Source organism: Molossus molossus, unplaced genomic scaffold, assembly GCF_014108415.1.
Source record: "Molossus molossus isolate mMolMol1 unplaced genomic scaffold, mMolMol1.p scaffold_m16_p_5, whole genome shotgun sequence".
In the NCBI taxonomy this organism is placed as follows: domain Eukaryota; kingdom Metazoa; phylum Chordata; class Mammalia; order Chiroptera; family Molossidae; genus Molossus; species Molossus molossus.
The window spans coordinates 36197026-36216691 of NW_023425388.1; the positions used below are offsets into that span (position 1 = coordinate 36197026).

General features: G+C 38.2%; 1 protein-coding gene across 3 annotated transcripts in view; it reads right to left on the reverse strand.

The window, feature by feature from the left end:
• The window catches only part of MECOM (MDS1 and EVI1 complex locus), a 553621-nt gene that overhangs the window by 278201 nt on the left and 255754 nt on the right, over positions 1–19666 (reverse strand). For 2 of the 3 annotated variants that reach the window (XM_036243116.1, XM_036243115.1), the window contains exon 2: positions 6008–6345. The exons of the other annotated variant lie outside the window; for it this stretch is intronic. In XM_036243116.1, coding sequence (XP_036099009.1) covers positions 6008–6345 — 338 coding nt within the window. The remainder of the gene's footprint in view (positions 1–6007; positions 6346–19666) is intronic. 3 annotated transcript variants of the gene reach the window in all.

Sequence of the window (19666 nt, forward strand, 5' to 3'; positions counted from 1 at the left end):
TGGAGATCGGGCCCACAACCTGGGCATGTGCCCTGCCTGGGAATCGAACTGGCGACCTCTTGGTGCATGGGTCGACGCTCAACCACTGAGCCACATGGGCCGGGCAACATTTTCTCAGTTCTTAATTCCTCACAAAGTAAAACTGAATATACAAACTATATTTGCCACCTTTTAATAATATTGCAAACACTTAATACTATGTAATGTAAGGTATTATGGTCATATACATGCTATTAGATTACATTTCTCTTTCTTAACAGCCCATTAACGACACCCTTTTGAATACTTGGTAGCCTTCCCCTCTACTGGAATCAATTCATTTCAAAATTATTAAGAGAAAGGTCCACACTTCTTAGTTATCCAGCTCTAAAGATATGCAACTTGTTGAGGGCACTTGCTTGCTCATTAACGAATAAATGTTTCCTCTGAAAAACCAGGTAAAGTTCATTTTGACCCAAGCAGACCTAGAGAGAAGTAGGGGGAAACACTGCTATTCAAAGATATCTGGTACATATCTCTAAAATCCCAAATTACCCACTTTTCTTTATTACCAAACATATATTATTTGTCAGCCTTCTGACTCTGAACTCAGTTGTTAGATTTCTGGAAAGTATGATGTTGCTGTTGTTGGATGCTCCTGTTTCAGCTCATGTATAGACTGCATGTTTCAGTAGGTAACGTATCACTGCAGAACTCAAAACCAAACTTACAAGTAAGAACTATTTCTTTTTAAATGATATAGGGAGGCACACATTTCAAGATTACAGTGCTCGAACATAATGTATTGTCAAAGCACTGCATCAAAATTATTTAATGAATTTCTGACTCCAGTAAAAATCTTTCCACTAGTCATTCCCTTCTATTTAACAGAACATAAGAGAAATTTACTGTCCATTCATGTCATTATTTTTCAGTGTTTGAATATGTGTGTGCTTGAGGGGAGAAAAAGAAAAGCTAAATTCACACCTGGTATTTTAACTAATCAAAATAATCTGGAGCAGTTCTGGGTGAGATAAAACAGAGGTATTTGCACCTAATAGGTGCATCATCAATGGACTTACATCTACCTGCAGAGTTTTATAATGACTAATGATAATAAAAGTAAATCTCTCAAAATGTGCTAAATGATAATATTCCATAGAAACAAAATTTCACACTCTTTTTCCAATGACCTATTTTAGACTATTAAAAAACATACTACCCTGCCTGGCTAATATGGCTCAGTGGTTGATCGTCGACCCATGCACCAAGAGGTTGCTGGTTCAATTCCCAGTCAGGGCACATGCCCAAGTTGTGGGCCAGATCCCCAGTGGTGGGCATGCAGGAGGCAGCCAATCGATGTTCTCTCTCATCAATGTTTCCATCTCTCTCTCCCTCTCTCTTCCTCTCTCTTTCTCTCTAATATAAATAAAGAAAAACAAATTTAAAAATATGTCACCCAAATTACCTTTTGGCTCAAAAAAAAATTCATGAATCTTTCTTGAATCCTTGCTTTAATTGTTAAGAAACAACCAGTGCTTCCTTTTCAAATAAGCCCAGAGTTACATAATTAGACAACCCTGGAGATAACCGAATTTTGGGGAAACATGAAAAGGGAGAAAGAGCAATAAAATTTATAAAAATCAATAAATAAAATACAATTGGCCTTCTAGCTAGTAACCCTGCGCTAGAACTTCACGTTAGCCCCTTGGCTGTTGCTCCCCTGCACTGAGCTCTTCTCCCAGGAGGAAGGCTCGTCGGTGGGCTTGTAACACCCAATGTCCCAACTTATCCTCTCAATACCCCTAATTGGATGAGTACAATTATTATAACCACATTACCTATACATAAACTGAGGGGCAGCAAATTAAGTAACTTTTTCCAAATCACTCAACTAGCAGGTAGAACCTTGCGGAAGATTTGAGCGCAGGAATTCTCACTTCAGAAGTCCACTCCCTCTGCTCAGCCACGCACTTCCCGAGTCTCCCGTAACGACTGCCTTGACAGGAACATTCCAGAAGGCCTCCCCTTGAGCCAACAGATTTTTTAAAAATTATCATTCACTCAGACAACAATTCTAAAGTCCTAAACCTAAGGAGAAGCATTCCATCACGAATTATTTTTGGATCCTAGAGACCACGGAGCGCTCCCCAGTCTTTAAAGATCTTTTTGTTAAAAACGAGTCATACATGCATTGCAAGGTGGCAACGACTGCCAATATTACTTTTAAAGTTTCTCTTTAATAAATCAATACTGGTTTGGGAAAAATAACACATATGCTATTTTAATATCTATGCCTTATTTTCCCTACTTGTATATTTTGGTCTATAAACCATATTTTTAAAAATATCCTAATTCTCTAAAATACAAACTGAAGTGGCTTTTAAAAAGTGCCTTTTTAAGGTATTTAACTTTTAAAAAATTATTTAAATATGGTTCAGAAAGGTGGCCCCTAACTGCAACACTATCTTTTTCTTTTAAAGACTTTCTTTAAAAATACTACCATATCTCTTTATTTAATTTTATTTACAGAACAACTAATAATATGTGACCATTATTATTGTCCCAATTGTCAAATAAAAATGCAGGAACCAGATGATTTTGAGTAGTTTCCCTGGAGTCATACAGTAGTAACAGAGTTAAGACTTGATTTTCCACATTAGACTGGAGATTCTAGCTTTTCCATAGACCTGCCTCAGCACCCCCCTTGCCTCCCGTATGCATTCATTCGTCCTTCCACTCATTCTCTTATTGAACAGTCATTTGTTAAATGTCTGTCTTATGGACTAAATGCTTGAATCCTCCCCAAATCTGTACGTTGAAGCCCTGGGTCTCCATTGTGACTATATTTAAAGAAAGGGCCTTTAGGTGGTAATTAAGATTAAACAAAGTCATATTGATGAGGTCCTGATCTAAGAGGTGCCAGATAGAAGTAGTTCTCTCTCTCGTGCGCGCGCTCTCTCTCTCTCTCTCTCTCTCTCTCTCTCTCTCTGTGTGTGTGTGTGCGTGTGTGTGCGGGAATGTACCTAGGAATGGCCATCGAGAACCATCGATGTGAGAGAGAAACATCCTACCAGGAATTGAGCCCGAAACCCAGGCATGTGCTCTGATCGGGAATCAAATGGAGACCTCTCAGTCCATGAGATGATGCTCAATCCACTGAGCCGCATAGGCCGGGCTCAGCTGGAATCTTGACCTTGGACTTCCTAGCCTCTAGAATTGTGAGAAACTAAAGTTCTGTTGCTTAAGCCACCAGTCCATAGTATTTTGTTATAGCAACCTGAGCTGACTAATCCAGTCTAGTTATTCCAGGTAATGTACTTAGCATTAGATAGCACCACCGACTAAATAATTTGGATGCTGTACAGTGCTTTAAGGTGTTTAGTATATGGATTTACCTGATGCTATAGTGGGACAACATTTAAGCAGCACCAAATTGTGACTAGAAAGGTCAGGGGTGGTGTCATAGAAGAAGAGAACTTGGAAAAATAAGTAGAAACTTGCTAAGAATGGGAAGGAAAAGGAGGCTTCCAGGGAGGGAGACCAATGTGCGCAAAGAATAAAGGCTTGAAAGAATATGGGAACTATGAATTAGACATGCTGGCGTGGGAAAGAGTATAGTCAAAGATTACCTGTCTGTGGGCTTGAGCAACTGGACAGATGGTCATGCGATCTATTATACAGAAAGTGTACAAGGAGGGGAATTTTGTAGGAAAGGACAGAACAGGAATAGTACTGGAGTGAGATTGCCGAGATTCGTTCAGTCCCCGGAGGCTGAGTTTCTGGAGGGAAACAGTTAGTACGGAATCTGACACAGTAGGTCCTCAGTAATTGCTTGCTGAATCTGGATCTCCTCCATTCATGTTTATTTTCCTTGGCCTAAGACCTTTATTTTTAAAACTGAAGCAGTATCAAAAGAGAGGTTATACTAGTTGATCACAATTATCAGTCTAATCGAACAGGAGGGAAATCAGCGACAGGTGCAGGCAAACATGACTCAAGAACATGGAAAACGCTCGTCCAGGGTGATGTGCCTTTGTAAAAGCGCACCTGGTGAGCAGGATGGGATTTTGTATTAACTAGGGTGAAACTAGAAACAAAAAACTCTAGAGTCGAGAATGCAACTGTTCCTCCGGGGATAACAAGTTTGTCAAAAAGCCCTTTCTCTGGTTTTGTTCATAATGCAGCTAGAGCAGAAAATCCACACTCTCCAAAGTGACAGTAACCATTAAGAAATCTACTGAATTGACAAGCAACTGAATTCCTAAGGGTGAGAGAGAGGGAATGAGTGACCTTCAGCCAAAGAGTCACGAACTATTTTTAGAGGTATCTTGAATTCCAAACAATAAAACATTACTCAGTTTTGACGTAAGGAAAAGAATCATTCTACATTTCTCACGGTAAATATTTGCCCGTGTATGTATTGAAGACATTTTATTCCAAGGAGAAAAAAATTATAATTATTTTAAAATTCCCTTTAAGTGAAGAATTCCCTCCAAGTTCATCCTCCATTCCATAGGTATTCAGCCCTGCACTTACCAACCCCCACAATTGCAAAATAATTTCATTATTAAGCTTTGTTTTACTCCAAACCTTCTGGATAATCTTGAGCCATACTGCACTTGTAGCTTAACTCTAGAGATTTTGTAATAAAAGTTTAATGAGTTACTTATTATTAGAATGTTTATAGACATTATTTTAAGGAGAACAATAATGACGTAAAGTTCTACGCATTTGGTTTAAAATGTATTCAACTCACATATCAGTTAATGCTACAGTGAGTTTTTAAAAATCTCTTATCAATATACATGTCTAAAGGCAATGTAGCTAAACTACAACCGTACCAGAGCTGTGGCTAAGAACAGAACTAAGAAAGGATCTTAACTTCTGGCACTTCAATATTTGAACAAGAATTATTATTCATGCATTTTGAAGAGGTATCACAAGGGGACACACAAAAGTAAAGGGACAGATATTTGAAATTAAGTCTTAGCATGGCATATTTATTTCCATTTAAAAAGCTGAACATGAACAGTAAAAGGACATACCAAATAAATCTAGTTTACCCACCTCTGTCAAACTGAAATACTATGAAACTGAAGGTTAATCATATCTCCAAAAAACACTTCCTTACTAACGCAGAAATTGCCTACCAGTTGTCCAGCTATTCAGACTTCCAGAAATGATGATGCTATGAATTAACCACAAAAGTTTTCAAGTTATAAAAATAAACGGGAAGTTTATATATATATATACTGAATCTGTACAAAATTATAATTCAGAAGAATAACTAGTGACCTGTCCTGATGGAAATAGCATTTACTGAGGTTTTATGATCACACCATAACTTCTCATTCTTAGATATTGTCGGATGGATTCTGTGGAAAGTAAAGCTGAAATTAGGGACTGATTTTCATACAGTTTTCTGCTATCCTTTTTATGCATGAATTATTCATTAAATCACTTTTACTGTCAAGAATCGTCACAGGCATCAGTGCGGTGCTCACATTCTGGAAGCATGTAGAATCAAAGCAGGGTTATCAGAAGAGGCAAAATGTATCAGGAGAACACAGAGTAAAATGAACATGTAAAACTAAATTAATTCAGCCACAAAAATGAAAAGACACAAATGTTTCATTCTGTCTTCCAAGCCTCCCCCAAGACACATCGGTGAACATGTCACATGACGACATCTGTTCACTTCTGGCGCACACTGGATGGCCATGTATGACATTTCCAAATGTTAACTGTAAAGACTGGACCTGTTCCCTTTGGGATGTTTTCAAGTTGGTACTATTCTTTGACCATTCATTAGTTGACTTCCTTTCTATCAAGCTATCTACACATCTTTAAGCAACACGTTGTTCCCATCAAGAAGTGACATTGTAAGGGAGGTTCATTTTAAACGATCTATTTGAAGACATTTTGAAACAAATAGAATTTGCTCACTTCATGGCCATTTAAAAACAAATCTCTTCTTTACACGTCTGAATGTGTATAAATGTGTTAACTCAAAATATATTCTTACCTCCCATCCGTAACTGGGGTCTTTCAGGTCTGACCTCTGTTCTCCCACGTAAGGCCCAAACTTTTCACCTGCTTCAATCTTCCTTTTGGTCCATATTCCTAGTCCCGCTCCAGGCATATTTGACTCTCGGAGCTCAAACTCAGCAGGAATGGGGATATCATCTGGGATGTAGATGGGGGCTTTGTAAGGAGAGCCCTCCTTCGGAGTGAACGCTTCGCTGGAGGTGGCCGGAGAGCATGGCTCTTGAATCTTGAGGGAGGGTGTGCTGGCTACTCCATCTGCATCTGGCATTTCCTCCAAAGGACTTTCAGGACAGCTGCCATATACACACTCATTACCTGTGAACAAATAATAGCATCATGAATTCCTGCTAATATAGAAGAAACAAAATCCCGCAGCCCGTTAGTTACCTTATGTTGTTGTTTTCCTTTGAAAACAAAATAGGGGAGATCACTGTTAAAATATGCCTGTATTAAAATCTCTGTTATTCACAGATGGGGGAGGGGAATGATTGCCTCTTTGGTTTATCTATGGTGAATCCATAAATCAAATGAGCTCATCTTCAACTGTCAATAATACTCTCATGGGCCAGTTCAATCCACTATCCATCTGGGAAACAATCAGCAATTTAATTATTGGTCTGAATAAAGTAGAGATAAGAAATAAAACTGTGTGTACCTACAACCCCACAAACCACCCCAGATTGAGAGCTGATAGCGTTTTACAGTGCATTAGAAAATTGTATCATGCGCTGGTATCTTGGACTAAATTGCAAGAGAGTCATCAAAGGTTCCAAAGGCTGCCACGTGCAACAAAGCTTAAATTTGTGTGGCGGGATTATTTATTGGAACATTAATTTATATTTGTTCTTTGTCTATTTTTTCTTACCCATTTCAAACACATTGCTAAGCCCTTGCTATTTTCTTGCCTCAGTGACTTACACAGAGAAGAAAACTGAAGTTACTTGAAGTTAGTTATTCCACTAGATATTCTTAAAAGCAAAAAATCATTAAGGAAATTAGGTGTTTTCCAGAGGGGGAAGGGAGAAGAGGGTGCCTTGGGGTGCACCAGAAAGAGAGTGCTTTTCCCCTACACTGAGAAATAGAAGAGATCAGAGGGTACTGAATGGTACAGTCCCCTAGGGGGAGATGGCAAGACCCTGGAGGGTAAGCAAGGTAAAGTAACTGGGAGTTTGGACACTCAGCACCAGGGCTCTAAGGACTCCCCAAAGCAGCACAGCCCCCACACCTGAAGTAAATGAGTACACCACATCAGACCTTAAGATCTTTATGCAACTTCTTGAGGGCTTAAGGGGAATTATAAAGAATAATGACTGAGCTTGAATTTCCCACCAGTTTACCAGTTGAAGGGGATTTCAGCTATCTAAAAGCAAATAAACATATGTTTCTTGTCCACTAGGATTATGGACTGAGAATTATATAGAATTTATTTGATTTGTAGGCCGTCAAGGGGAGAACTAAGAAAAACGGGTTAAAATTACAAGAAGACAGATTTCAATCAGAGCCACACAACAGTAACATGAGTTGTCTTAAGTTACCATTGCAGGGGTTCCAATATATCCTAGACAACCAAGAGTTACAAAGGATATGGAAGAATTCTAGTTTTAGGTTGGTGACGAGAGTAGATAACTTTTAAGATCCTAGCAAACCTGCAGTTCTATGAAGTATTAAAGTCTTCCAAAATAATTAATTGGGATACAGAGTAGAAAACCCAAGTTCTGGCCCCAAATCCTTCTCTGATTCTTTATGGAAATTAACTATAAGACTCAATAACAATGGTCATCAAGTACTGAATCCTCTTACAATTTTCTAAAATGCAAAGTGATAGTACATGCAAAGTATCTTTCTAACAAAGTGCTTGGTTCTTGACTCAACCAATGAGATAATTCCATTTAAATCAAGCATAGAACTGAACTCCAGGATCCAACCTGACTCCAATGAGACATTTGTTCCCAAAATACAAGCTATTTATCATTCAGGTTCAGTATATCCAAAATCTTGCACATATCATCTGTCCTCAATCGAGTCTCCTGCCCACTTTCCTACTTCCATTAGGAACATATTTTCCCCTAATTATCCATGTTCAATATTCTAAAATAACATGGCCATTTCCTCTCCTTCATCCTCCAAGCTATTCAGTCATTAAATGCTGCCCATTCTTACAAGATTTTTAGCTTCATCCTATATTTCCAATCCACATTTTCATTCCCGAGTTCCCACCAGTCCTCTACATGGGTCCCCAGAGCTACGATCTCTTTGCGGTGTCCCTCAACACTGAGCTGTACAATGCTGCTGGACTGAGGAATCTTCCTGGCACACATATTTTCCTGTGACATGGTCTCCAGTAATTCCCAGTGTCCACAGGTAAAATCTAAAATTCTGAGTCTTGGAATAAAATCCCTCTCATTTTAAAACCATTCTCCCTTTTTCTCTGATTCTTCAGTAGGAGGTCCCAGAGCAGAATAAGCTTAACCCTGTCTTCTAAACTCAATGAACAGTTCTTTTGTGGTTCTGGCTGCCCAATTACCTACCTCTGCTCCTCTGCTCGTCCAGCTTCTAGTTATCCTCCCAGGCAAACGCGTCCCCTCTCCATACCATTTAACACAAGTATCCCTCTTCCTTGAATTGTTACATAATTTCTCCTCTTGGTCTGATGATCCAATAACACTGTGCATTGCTAGTTAAAGTTTAATATAAATGATTATTTTATTCCCAGCTACAACAGGGCCTTGAAGGGAGGATTCAGAACCCACACCTCCAAGATGCAGAATTCTCCATGTGATCTGCATAAAGGTGCTTAATAAATATTGTTAAACGGATAATTAACCTAACAATTTTCTTGAACTAGTACAGCAAATCAATATTTTCTATCAAATATAGAAAACTATTTTGATCCTGAAAAGCACCTTTAATCCCATAGAAATGGAACACAACAAACTTTTCTCCAAACACAACTTCTAAAGAAACAGTTCTAATAATGCCCCAAAGATATATTACCAGAGAAATATACTTCAGGGTCCAAACACCCTTACTACACCCTTGATAGAGTCTATCTTATTTTATCCTTCAGGGAGATTTTGTACTTCAGCTGAAGAGCCAAAAGTTCACTAGCACTCTTGATACAACTAAAAACATAAAAACATCTCTCTAGAATTGTAACATTTAACCACTGCAAATGTAGAGTTACTTTATAGATTCTAAAAGGCATTTATCACCCATTGTGAAAATTTTGTTTTTCTTGAGAAATAAGTGCTGTAAATTGGAAGACATTGTGTAATCTACAGACTGGTCCATTTAAGCAGCAGGAAACAAAAAGGCATCCAAATGAATAGAACTATTTCCTCTAGTAAGTATCCATTAAAGGTCAGTAAAACTTCACCTATTTCCTCAAAGGGTTAAATCAGTCATACTGTCAGTTCCATCAAAGTGATCTCAACTCTTAAAAAACGGATGGAGACAAACCCATCTGGGCCCCCCACCGGCACAGCTGATCCATGACCTTTGAGTTACCCACAAACTCTCCCAATGCATAATTTAAATGAAATGCATTTGGGTTTTAATTCCTGTGGAGACAAAACACACGTGTGTGCCCAGGCTGCTACACAGAAGAATTTGAATTTAAAGCCTGAATGCAATTCTGCTTACAATGGCAAAAAATTCCAATTAAACCTAAAAAGCAACTAACTTATATAGGTCCAGCAAATCCAGGAGACAGGTTCAGGGTTCTATTCATTCACTTGCAGGCATTAAATGTATATGTAAACTCAGGCGATTTGTTTTCTAGCCACTGTTAAGCTAGTGTCATCAGAACTAAATTTAAAAAAGAAAAAAAGAATTAAACATAAAAAAGGGCTGTGGTGACCAAAAAGAAAAAGGAACTATAAACCTGCTGAGTTTTATGTATCAAAACATGCAACAATATTTTAATGTAATCTAGCATTATGAAATTTTCAATAGCAAATGCAGTTTCTTGCACTGCATTGAATTTTTGAATAAACCCAAATAAACTCATGCGTTCATGTATGTTACTCAAGAACTATCCAAAAACTGGTAAAACATTTCATCTCAATGATAAACTACATCAATTATCATATCTCCATTAAATCTATGTTATTGGAGAAAACAAAACTGGTAGACCTCTCCCTGAGCTATAGCTATAGTTAATTAAAGCACTGCTCAGATATCACACTGACAGACTGGGCACATTTACAGTAGGTAAGTATCAGGTAATAAATGCTATATACACCAGTGGTCCATAAAGATAAATAACCCTTGTAACTTCTTGGAGCTCAGCTGCCTGCTACTGGAATTTGTTTCATGCATCCTTTAGGTGTGTCATTAACTGAGTGAGGACAGAAAGACAAGTTTATTGTTGGATTTGAGGCAAATAACTTTAGAAAAGCTCTTAGAAATCCACCTCTTCAAATCAAATTCTAAGTGTTCTAATAGCCCCAGAGACCTAGCAAAAGCACACACTGGGATTAGATTATATTTATTTCTATGACTCTTTGAATAACATAGGTTTCCACTTGAGGTGACTTCCATTTTGAAAACAAATCAGAATCTCTGCAAAGAGGAAATTTCAGAAATAATATTGATAATAATAATTGCTTTCATAAAGGTATCTTTATTGTCATGCTCACAATCCAGTGAGAAAACCATAGTGAGAAGCATAACCTTCCATCTTGCAAATCTGGAAGCTGCTACTCAAGGATGCTAAATAGTACAGCCAAAGCCAACTGAGACCAGCCCCCGGGTGTCCAAACCCAGTCTTCCCTTTTACTCTTTGGCAGCTTTATAAAATATGTTTTAAAGTTGGTTTGTTTTTTAAAAGTTGTGGCTACATTACATGAATAGTTTGTTTTTCTTTTTTTCCCCCACTTAATATGTTATTAGGAACACTTCCTTATGTTTTTAAAAATATTTTCTAAAACTACATTTAATTGCTGCATAATATTCCATTATATAAATCCACAATAACTGAATAATTTCCATAGTATTTAGTTATGTTGCTTCTAATGTTCTGATACCATAAATACCACTGAAAGACACAGTCATTCATATAAATATTTATATTTTTCCATTTTAATTTCCTTAGGTTAGATTCCCATAAGAAAGCTTACTGAATACTGATAGATTTCTTTTCGGAGGTGTATACCAATTTATACTCCAACTAACCATATTGGCATTTATTATTGTGTCTTGTTTTTAAAATTTATTAACACAATGGAATAGATCGTATATCTATTCTTACTTTAGTTTATATCTCAGTGATTAATGAAACTAGGTATTTTTGTCATCCATATTTCTTTTTTCGCAAATTATTTGTTGTTTGTGTCCACTGTTAACTGAGCTTTTATCAGTCTGTTTTATTAATAATAAAGAAATTAGCCCTTTGATTTTGCAACTTTCCCCAGTAAATCGTTTATCATTTGGTTTTTAAATGTGGTTTCTGTTGTAAAAAAATTTTAACTTTTATAGAATGAAGCCTATTTTTCCTTTGTGATTTTTACATTTTTCTTAGAAAGTCCTCACCCATCCTATAGGGGAAAGAAGATTCTCTTGTATTTTCTTTGAGTTTCACAGTTGCTATTCCACTGGCCTTGGATCGCCAGTGATTTACTGCTGAGTGCGAAGCAGAGAAAAATGATTTCATTTATTTGAGCTCCTGTGAGCGGCAAGCTCGAAAAGAAAAAAAAGCCATTTCACTCGTAATTCTTTGGTTCTTATTTGCAAGGCTGGCCTAAAATGCCTTCTCTTTCTGTGGGTTTTATATAACTCACCATTTGTTGCACTTGGCCTCTCTGCCTGGTTTAACTGCAAATCTTCTGGGCAGATGCCATTCAAAATCCCAGGTTTCACCATTAATAGCAATTCATACCCGTCATAATACTTATCACTCAGCATTATCATTAATGATACCAACATAAATATTTTTTCTTTCTACTCGTCACATTAGTTCATTGATAGAAACTATTTAACAACTGAACAGAGTTTAATACTAATATTAAAAATAGAGATGTGTAGTGTGACAAAAAAGCAAGACTGATTTCTGTAGGCACTAAGCAAGAAATCAGTTCTTCATGCTCAGCTGTACACACATATGCATATAGAACATCCACGTGCATTTACAGTGTGTGTGTGTGTGTGTAATAGCTCACTAATCTTAAAAATAGGCTGAGACAGAAACATGGTTTGAGATCTCAGGCAGACTGGTTGAGATCATAACTACAAGAAACAACTGCCAGGAGGAGACCAGCTAGGGAATTGAACAGATTAGGTAACTCAGAAATTTAGACATTTCCCCCCATTATGTTCCTCTTTGCAGTTTTGTAATAAAAACATGAGCAAACTTCAAAGGAAGCTCTGTAGTAAAGGTTAATTGCTACTAAAGAAGAGGGTGGGCCCAAGCGCCAGTACTTTGTGCCCAACTTGCAAGCAGACAGGAAGGATTACACGTGGCTGAGAGCTGAGGATGCGTGCCCAGCTCTAGGAGGAGAGGAGGTGCTGCCAAACCTCAAGCCCCACCAGGGACCTCCTGGTAGGACGTGAGCACATGAACACGAGTCCATGAGTCGGTGCCTGCTAATGGCGGGGCAGGGAAGGGAGGGGGAAGACATCAATTTCCTTCCCAAATTCAAACCGGACATGCTCTTCTTCCCTTGTTAGGACAATTCCAGAGCGGTTACAGCAGCCTGTTTGTGAGAAGGCAGAGGACCTCAGGAGCCCGCTCTGCGCACCAGCAACACAGCCAATAAATGTGTGCTGGGCTGGGGGGAAAGGGTGGAGCCCAAGTAATCCAAGTAATGCCAGACGCACAAACAGAACAAAGAAGGAGGCTCTGAACTGGCCAGCAGAATATTCTGTGAGAATGGCCCCAAGATAATGAAATTTAAGATCCCAAAGAAAGGAAGAAAGGAAACCAGTAAAAGTAAGGAAAATGAATTTCCAGAAAACGGACTTAAACTAGCTTTGAAGGACTGTCTGAGGGTCCAGAGGCACAGGGTTACACAACAGAGGCCTCTATGGCGAGGAGAAGCTGCTGATGGACGTGGTCTTCAGAAAGCGGTGCCTCCGGAGGGAGGGGAGAAGGAAAGAGACCTCCGTGGATCTTTTGACACTAAATGCATTTGTAGGCGCCACGTCTCTGGAGACCACTGTTTCTGTGAAGTAGTCTATCAACATGGCTTGGCACATGGAATTTTTTAAATGACCTTTTAAGCTTCCTTGCATCTCTAGTATTTACTACTTCCTTATACCATGCCATTCCACCTCTTCCTTATGGAACTTTTTCCCCCCAGTATCGCCCAACAGTATTTCATTTTGGGGGCTATCAAGAAGTCCCAAAATGTATGGAAGAGCATGGGGAGGCAAACGAGGGAGGTGGCAAAGGATATCACATGAACTGAAAGTAAGGGACCAAATCCATGAGCAAATGTTTCTCTTTCTCATAGGATGTGGTATATCTCTTGCTTGATCAACGGCTTTTAAATCTGGTTAAGAGTTTCTCCACTCTCCCAGGAATTTCACAGACATGTCACTAAACAAGTATGGTTTGGGGCTGAAACTCTTAACTTCTAAGCTATGAAATTCTTTTGACCACTTCCAAAAGTTCCTCCTCTACAGAGACGGAACAAAGCTTTTTAAAAATGGTTATGGAAAGAAATTTCTAGAAAATTCATAGTTAGAGCCCTTTTATCGGTAAATCCCTTTGGTATCTATTTACAGAATTTAAAACAGCTAAAACAAGGACCTTAAATCTCTGTGAGTACTACTCCAAGGAAAAACATGACCTGGTTAATGTTTGGCTTATTCTGTTGTTAGGGACCCATGATCACCAATACCCACTGGAGCGACCAGGTAAGAACAGACTTATCATATATCAGATAGTGTTACTTTTACATTACAACTACGTGCCTTGACTTTCTTTCAGTAATACAAAATTTTAAGAGACTTTGGCACCCTTTGACCTGATGGCTTTTCTCATAAGCTTTTTATATCCCCAAAGTGACTTTCCTTCAGATTCATTTAGAGTAAACTAGAAATAACCTGAAATTATGCTGCAGCAGACTGGGTGGTGACTTCTCGGGCAGTCTGAAATGACCAGAGTACAGCCTTTCAGTATTCAAACCATATCTACAGTAATTATTTGCCAGCATATCTAAAAGAAGGCAGGCATTTCCTGTTGCACACAAATGGGACACTCTTATCTAAATTACTGTTTAAACAGGTATTTAAGAAAAGACTATCACAGGCAGGAATTTACTGATGACGGAACACATTCGTTTAGGGCTGGACACATTAGTTGAGGACTAACCATTGTCAGGAAAGGAAGCATATCAGCCTCAGGAAGGTATAGAGAACATTTTACAGTTCCCATAGGGGCCAAGATGGGGACTGTAAACTATGCCCCTTGCACTGGGGACAGCAGGAGGGGCATAAGCCCTGACATAGCAGCCTGGATTCAGCACTGGATGTCCAGTGCTCAGAGTAACTTTGAGAAGCAGAGTTTGAGTCCCTGCTTCCCTATCCATAAAGTAAGCACATTGGACAAGTTCAGCCCCAGGTCCACTCTGCTCAAACCAATCCTAATTCTACATAAAGAAAGCCAAAGGATGGTCAAGGTTTGGTGTACCAAAAGCTTATAAAAGGTATTTCCTGGAAAGACACTTTGAGAATTGGTTTGGTCTCTCCCAACCTGTAACCTACAAGAGACTGTGCTCTGGCTGCCTAACTTTGCTCTAACCAGTGAAACTGGAATTTATTCCCAGTAGAGGCTTATAAAACTGGGCTGTTATTCTCACATTAAGTAGACTGCCCTCTGGTGAGGACTGTGGTTTATGTGTGGGCAGAATGTGTGGTTTACTACCTCTAATTTGTTTATGTTGTTGATGGTGGTTTCAGAAGAAGGCTGAAGCTCTTCGCATGCTAAAGAGTGACCCAATTTGCTTCCATAAAAAAAAAAAAAAAAGACATGTTTGAAGGGGGCAGGGAGCATGAGGGCGCATTAATGTGCTAATGGAGGAGCAACTGGGATCCCCGTGACCACAGCTCTGCTTCCTTCAGCTCTGACCCTGAGAGGAGAGCCCCAACTTGTTTATTGTAATTACCTAAGTGTGGCTTGGTGGCTTTTGGCAGAAATCTTTCTTGCCTCCAAAGGACAGACCAAAACTCAAAAGCTACAACTTAAAGGAAGGAGAGGGGGAAAGTGCATTTTGTAGCAAGGAGACTGAACTCCAATATTAAACTGGGTGAAAATATTCAAAACAACCCCAGAAGGTGAAGATCAAAAAGTAAATGAGATTGAGCTCTACTTTCCACCACACAGTAAACAAAGAGGGGTGTGCAGGAGAACTGAATAAGCAGTGTCAATGGAAGTCCCAATGCATCCTCACAGCTGACTTGATGCAGACCTTTTCTTACTACTCCCAAACAGAAGAGCTTTCTTATAGCCAGGAGTCCTCCATAAAGAACAGAAAATAATTATGCACGTCTGGCAGAAGAGGGAGTTGTAGCAATGGCTTGCTGGTAAAATGGAATGTGAACAGGCAATAGAAAACTAACCTCACCACACTCGTGGTTTGATAAGGACCAGAGAGTGGGCAAAAAAAGTTTTTATTAGAGTCTCAAAATTAGGTTTTATTTGAAAATGAACACTGGTCCTTGTTCTCACAAGGCGTGGTAACAGACAATGAGGACTTCTGATCTTAAACTCATTCTGTGAAAAAAATTCCTTGATTTGGTTCATTTCAGCTGAGACCTCTGCCCTCTTTGCCAATACAGTATCTTCGGTGTAAAATAAATTTAGATGGTTCCAAGGAGTGCAATTTTCTACCCCTATTCCAAGCTCTAAAGACTCTCATATTGAGTTTCCCAACACTACATCATATTAAACGTGAAATCATTCAAAACCATGGGGATAAATGGAATGCTGGAAAACATAAAAGGAAGGTGTGTGTTTTTTTTAATTTGAGCAAACATTATACACTTTGATAAAAAATGTTTTCAGAAAAATATGAACAGATGTGGTATGCATATGTGTATACATACACTAAATAGCACTTATGATTTAAAACGGGGTAATTTCAACATTGCTAAGTGGTAACACAAGCTAGGTATTTAAGGGAATGATATAATATGACAACTTCACAGACTACCAAACTATGCATGGTCTCTGGAAATTGTCATTATCAACATGTACAATAACTAGTAGCATTAGGTGCTCTGTACAGTATCCTTCATGTCTAATTGAGTCACACAGTCTAAGACACTTGACGGGCACCAGGCACTACGCCCTAATGAGAACTGACTTTTAAAGAAAGGCATTCAGGACCTCTTCTATATAAATTACTATCGTTTGCAGCAAGAGAGGATTATAAATGTTTGCTGGCAAAAACTAAATTTATTTACAAACTGGGTCTAATTTATTTATGGCTCCAGTACAATCAGCTTTTGTCGAAATATTTATGTTATCTCTCCTTCTGCCTCACTAAACTCTACCACAATCATAAACACTGTTGAAAAATTATTTGCAGTTAGCAGGATTTAAACTACCCGTTATATCACCAGCCAGTGCCAGTAAACTTTTGCACTGGTTGATAAAGTTTCCTCTGTGGAATAAATATACATTTGACTTTCAAAATCTTTGGTGGGCTCCCACACAATGAAAAGTGAAGGATTATACAGATGTCCCAGACTCTACTGGTTTTGTGTGAATGCTTAAATTGCACATTCCAATTCAAATTTTGTGGATACACTACAAAAGCGTAGTCTTTAATACTAAAAGAGGAATTCTATGACTGAAGTGCCAGGGCTATAGTCTTTGCCAAAGATGCTACTTCTCAGACTTACTCATTAACCCATTCCAAAACATGTATCTGGTACCATGCTGTACCTGGAGTGTGCAAATTACCAAGGCTAGATATAGACATGAATAAGATAAATTTTCTGCCCTCAAGTAGCTTAGAGTTGAGTAGTAAAGACAGAGGTGGTAACCGGTATATGGCAATGCAAAAAATAAGTTTTAAGATGAGGTCAGGAAGAGTGATGACCGTTGAGAGCTGAATATACATAACTGCAGTTGGACATGCCAATCTTACAGAAACCCCTAGCCTTAGATTGACTAAAACTATATATGTGCTAAATTAAGTATAAACTCATTTCACTTCTTGGTGGAAATGTAGTTGTAGTTCACATTTATTTCTGAGTATCATCAAGTTCTCCACAGTAACATGCGGATCAAAACAGGGATGATTTACTCCCACTGCTTCTAAAACCAGCAGATTCTAAAACCGCATTGCCCACATTTCCATGACAAAAAAAGCCAAGAGCAAACTGCATGGAGAAGTGGATGGTTTCCCTGTCATGTGACTAGTAAGAATGCATTTCTGCGTTGTCTGGTTCAGTGACAAAGATGAAGAGTCCTACTGCAAAGTAGGTGTGCCTGCCATGATGCCAGTGAATCTCACCAACTTGACCCAAACCACATCCATCTTCCAGTTTGAATTGAAAGTTGTTCCAAAGAAGAGATAGTTCTGGTTGACCTCAGGACAGGGATGTATTCAGAGAGAAAACTGACCAGATCACTCTGGAACATCCAATCTAAAGCAAGAATTGTCAGAGAAAATGGTAGTATTACTGATTTCTGGTGTCCCATACTTCTCAAAAAATGATGGCTCTTTCCCCAATAATATCTACATATGCCTAAGATGGAAAAGTAATTTAACCAAAAGCCAAAGTAGCAAAACAAATTTTGAGAACTGTTATTTATATAGTGAAAAAAAAAATCTACAAAAAAGGAGCTATTTATTCATCAAGGTACTCTGTAGAAAGGAATGCCAAAAACTCATATATTTGTAACTTCATATTTAGCAGTATGTGCATAAAATATTTTGCTGCCCATTTATATCAATGTTATATTAAATTACTCATTTAAATCCAGGTATTATTCTCCACAATAAATGAAATTTCAATGACTTCGTTTTGCTGATCATTTTTTGGATTTTTCCCAATAAATCTTCTTTAACAAACTGCTTGTTTTAATAAGTTATGGCTATGCTAGTTAAGTTAAATAAAATCTTTTGGCACTGTGTTGCTAAAACCTCAGGATAATTGACTGAAATACCCATTTTTCAGAGCACTGTAGAATCTCACAGCTAAAGAAGCCAGAAAATTATCAGTTTACTCACCTAAACATCTAAGCTGTTTGCTGATTCAATTATATTGTGGATCAGTACATGTAAACTAATGTAAACTCTGACGGCTTGAAATGGGAAAAAAATGGAAATGTTTTACATCTATCAGAAGTATATAATGTAAAGAAAAGCCACAGGGTAGGAGAAATACCCGAAGTCCATGGAATAATTACACCAGAACTTCGTTGTTTTACTGCTGTGGTTGTATTAATAGATTTATTTCATTCAACTTTTTAATATGTATCATCACTATTAAATCTTAGCAATAGTTTTATGTGCAAAGCACCATAGAGGTCACTGAGAAGAATAAAGTAAAATTAATGATTTCAAAGGACTTACAATCTAGTCAGAGAAATAAGACAAACGCTCAGGAAGAACGAACTTATATAATATAAACCTCCATTGCATACAGTCAAGTGAATGGTACAGAATATAAGATTACAATATTCAACACTATTAGTGATATTCTTCTTCTTTAAGAAAAAACTGAAGGGGAAGATGGCTAGAAATTCTAGTGGTGATGAAGACAGGTGATCGAAAGGATTGTGAAACAAAAGGTTATAGACTGTGGCTGAGCCTTGGAGAGGTAATGACTTTTAATTGGATTGAGTTTATCATATTTGCAGAGGTACAGCAGACACAGAAGGAAGGATTAGAGTGATTTCCACTTTCCATTATTTGGCATAATGAGAAAACAGAGGGTGGTCCACATCCCTTGTACATATTATGAGCCATGGGAGATGCTTAACATGTCAGTTTTGGGTAGCACTGAGTTCTCCTAAATAAACACATTTATTTGGACATAGTTAAGCCAAAATAAGTCACCTGGAAAAAAGGTTACAGGTCATTAATTTGCATAGTACAAAGGATTTATGAATTTTTAGATGAACGCTCCTGGATCTCTACACCATTTCAAACAGTACGGTATATCTGCGTTTTTCTTCAAAGTTTAGCTAGCTTAAAGGGTCAAATGACAATACTTGGCTAAAGAAAAACCAGCTAAGCAGACTTTCTTCTAGGTGGAAAAGAGGTACATTATAAATTCTTTCAAGAAATAGCATTTTATACCTCAAGTCAAGACACACACACACAAAACAAACAAACAAACAAAAACCTCGTGTAAATACATCGTGAGTCATAAAAGGGTCGTGCGATGGTACACCCCAAATTCAAGTGAGCCTTAGTGGGAAAGCTTACTAAACCACACCTCCACCAAAATACCACTGGACCTGTAAGGTAATGAGGGCAAGGAGCATGGGTGTCTGTTTACTGTGGAATCCCCAGAATCCAGTAAAGTTTCTAGCTCATAATTATAATTCAATGTGTAATTGTTGACTTGAAAACATCACCCAAAGCAAGCCAATTGTACTGGAAATAATGAGTGGTACCTCCTTTTCCTTCTCTCAATTGGGAAATTTAAGCATAAATGTGCCGAAGGCATCACA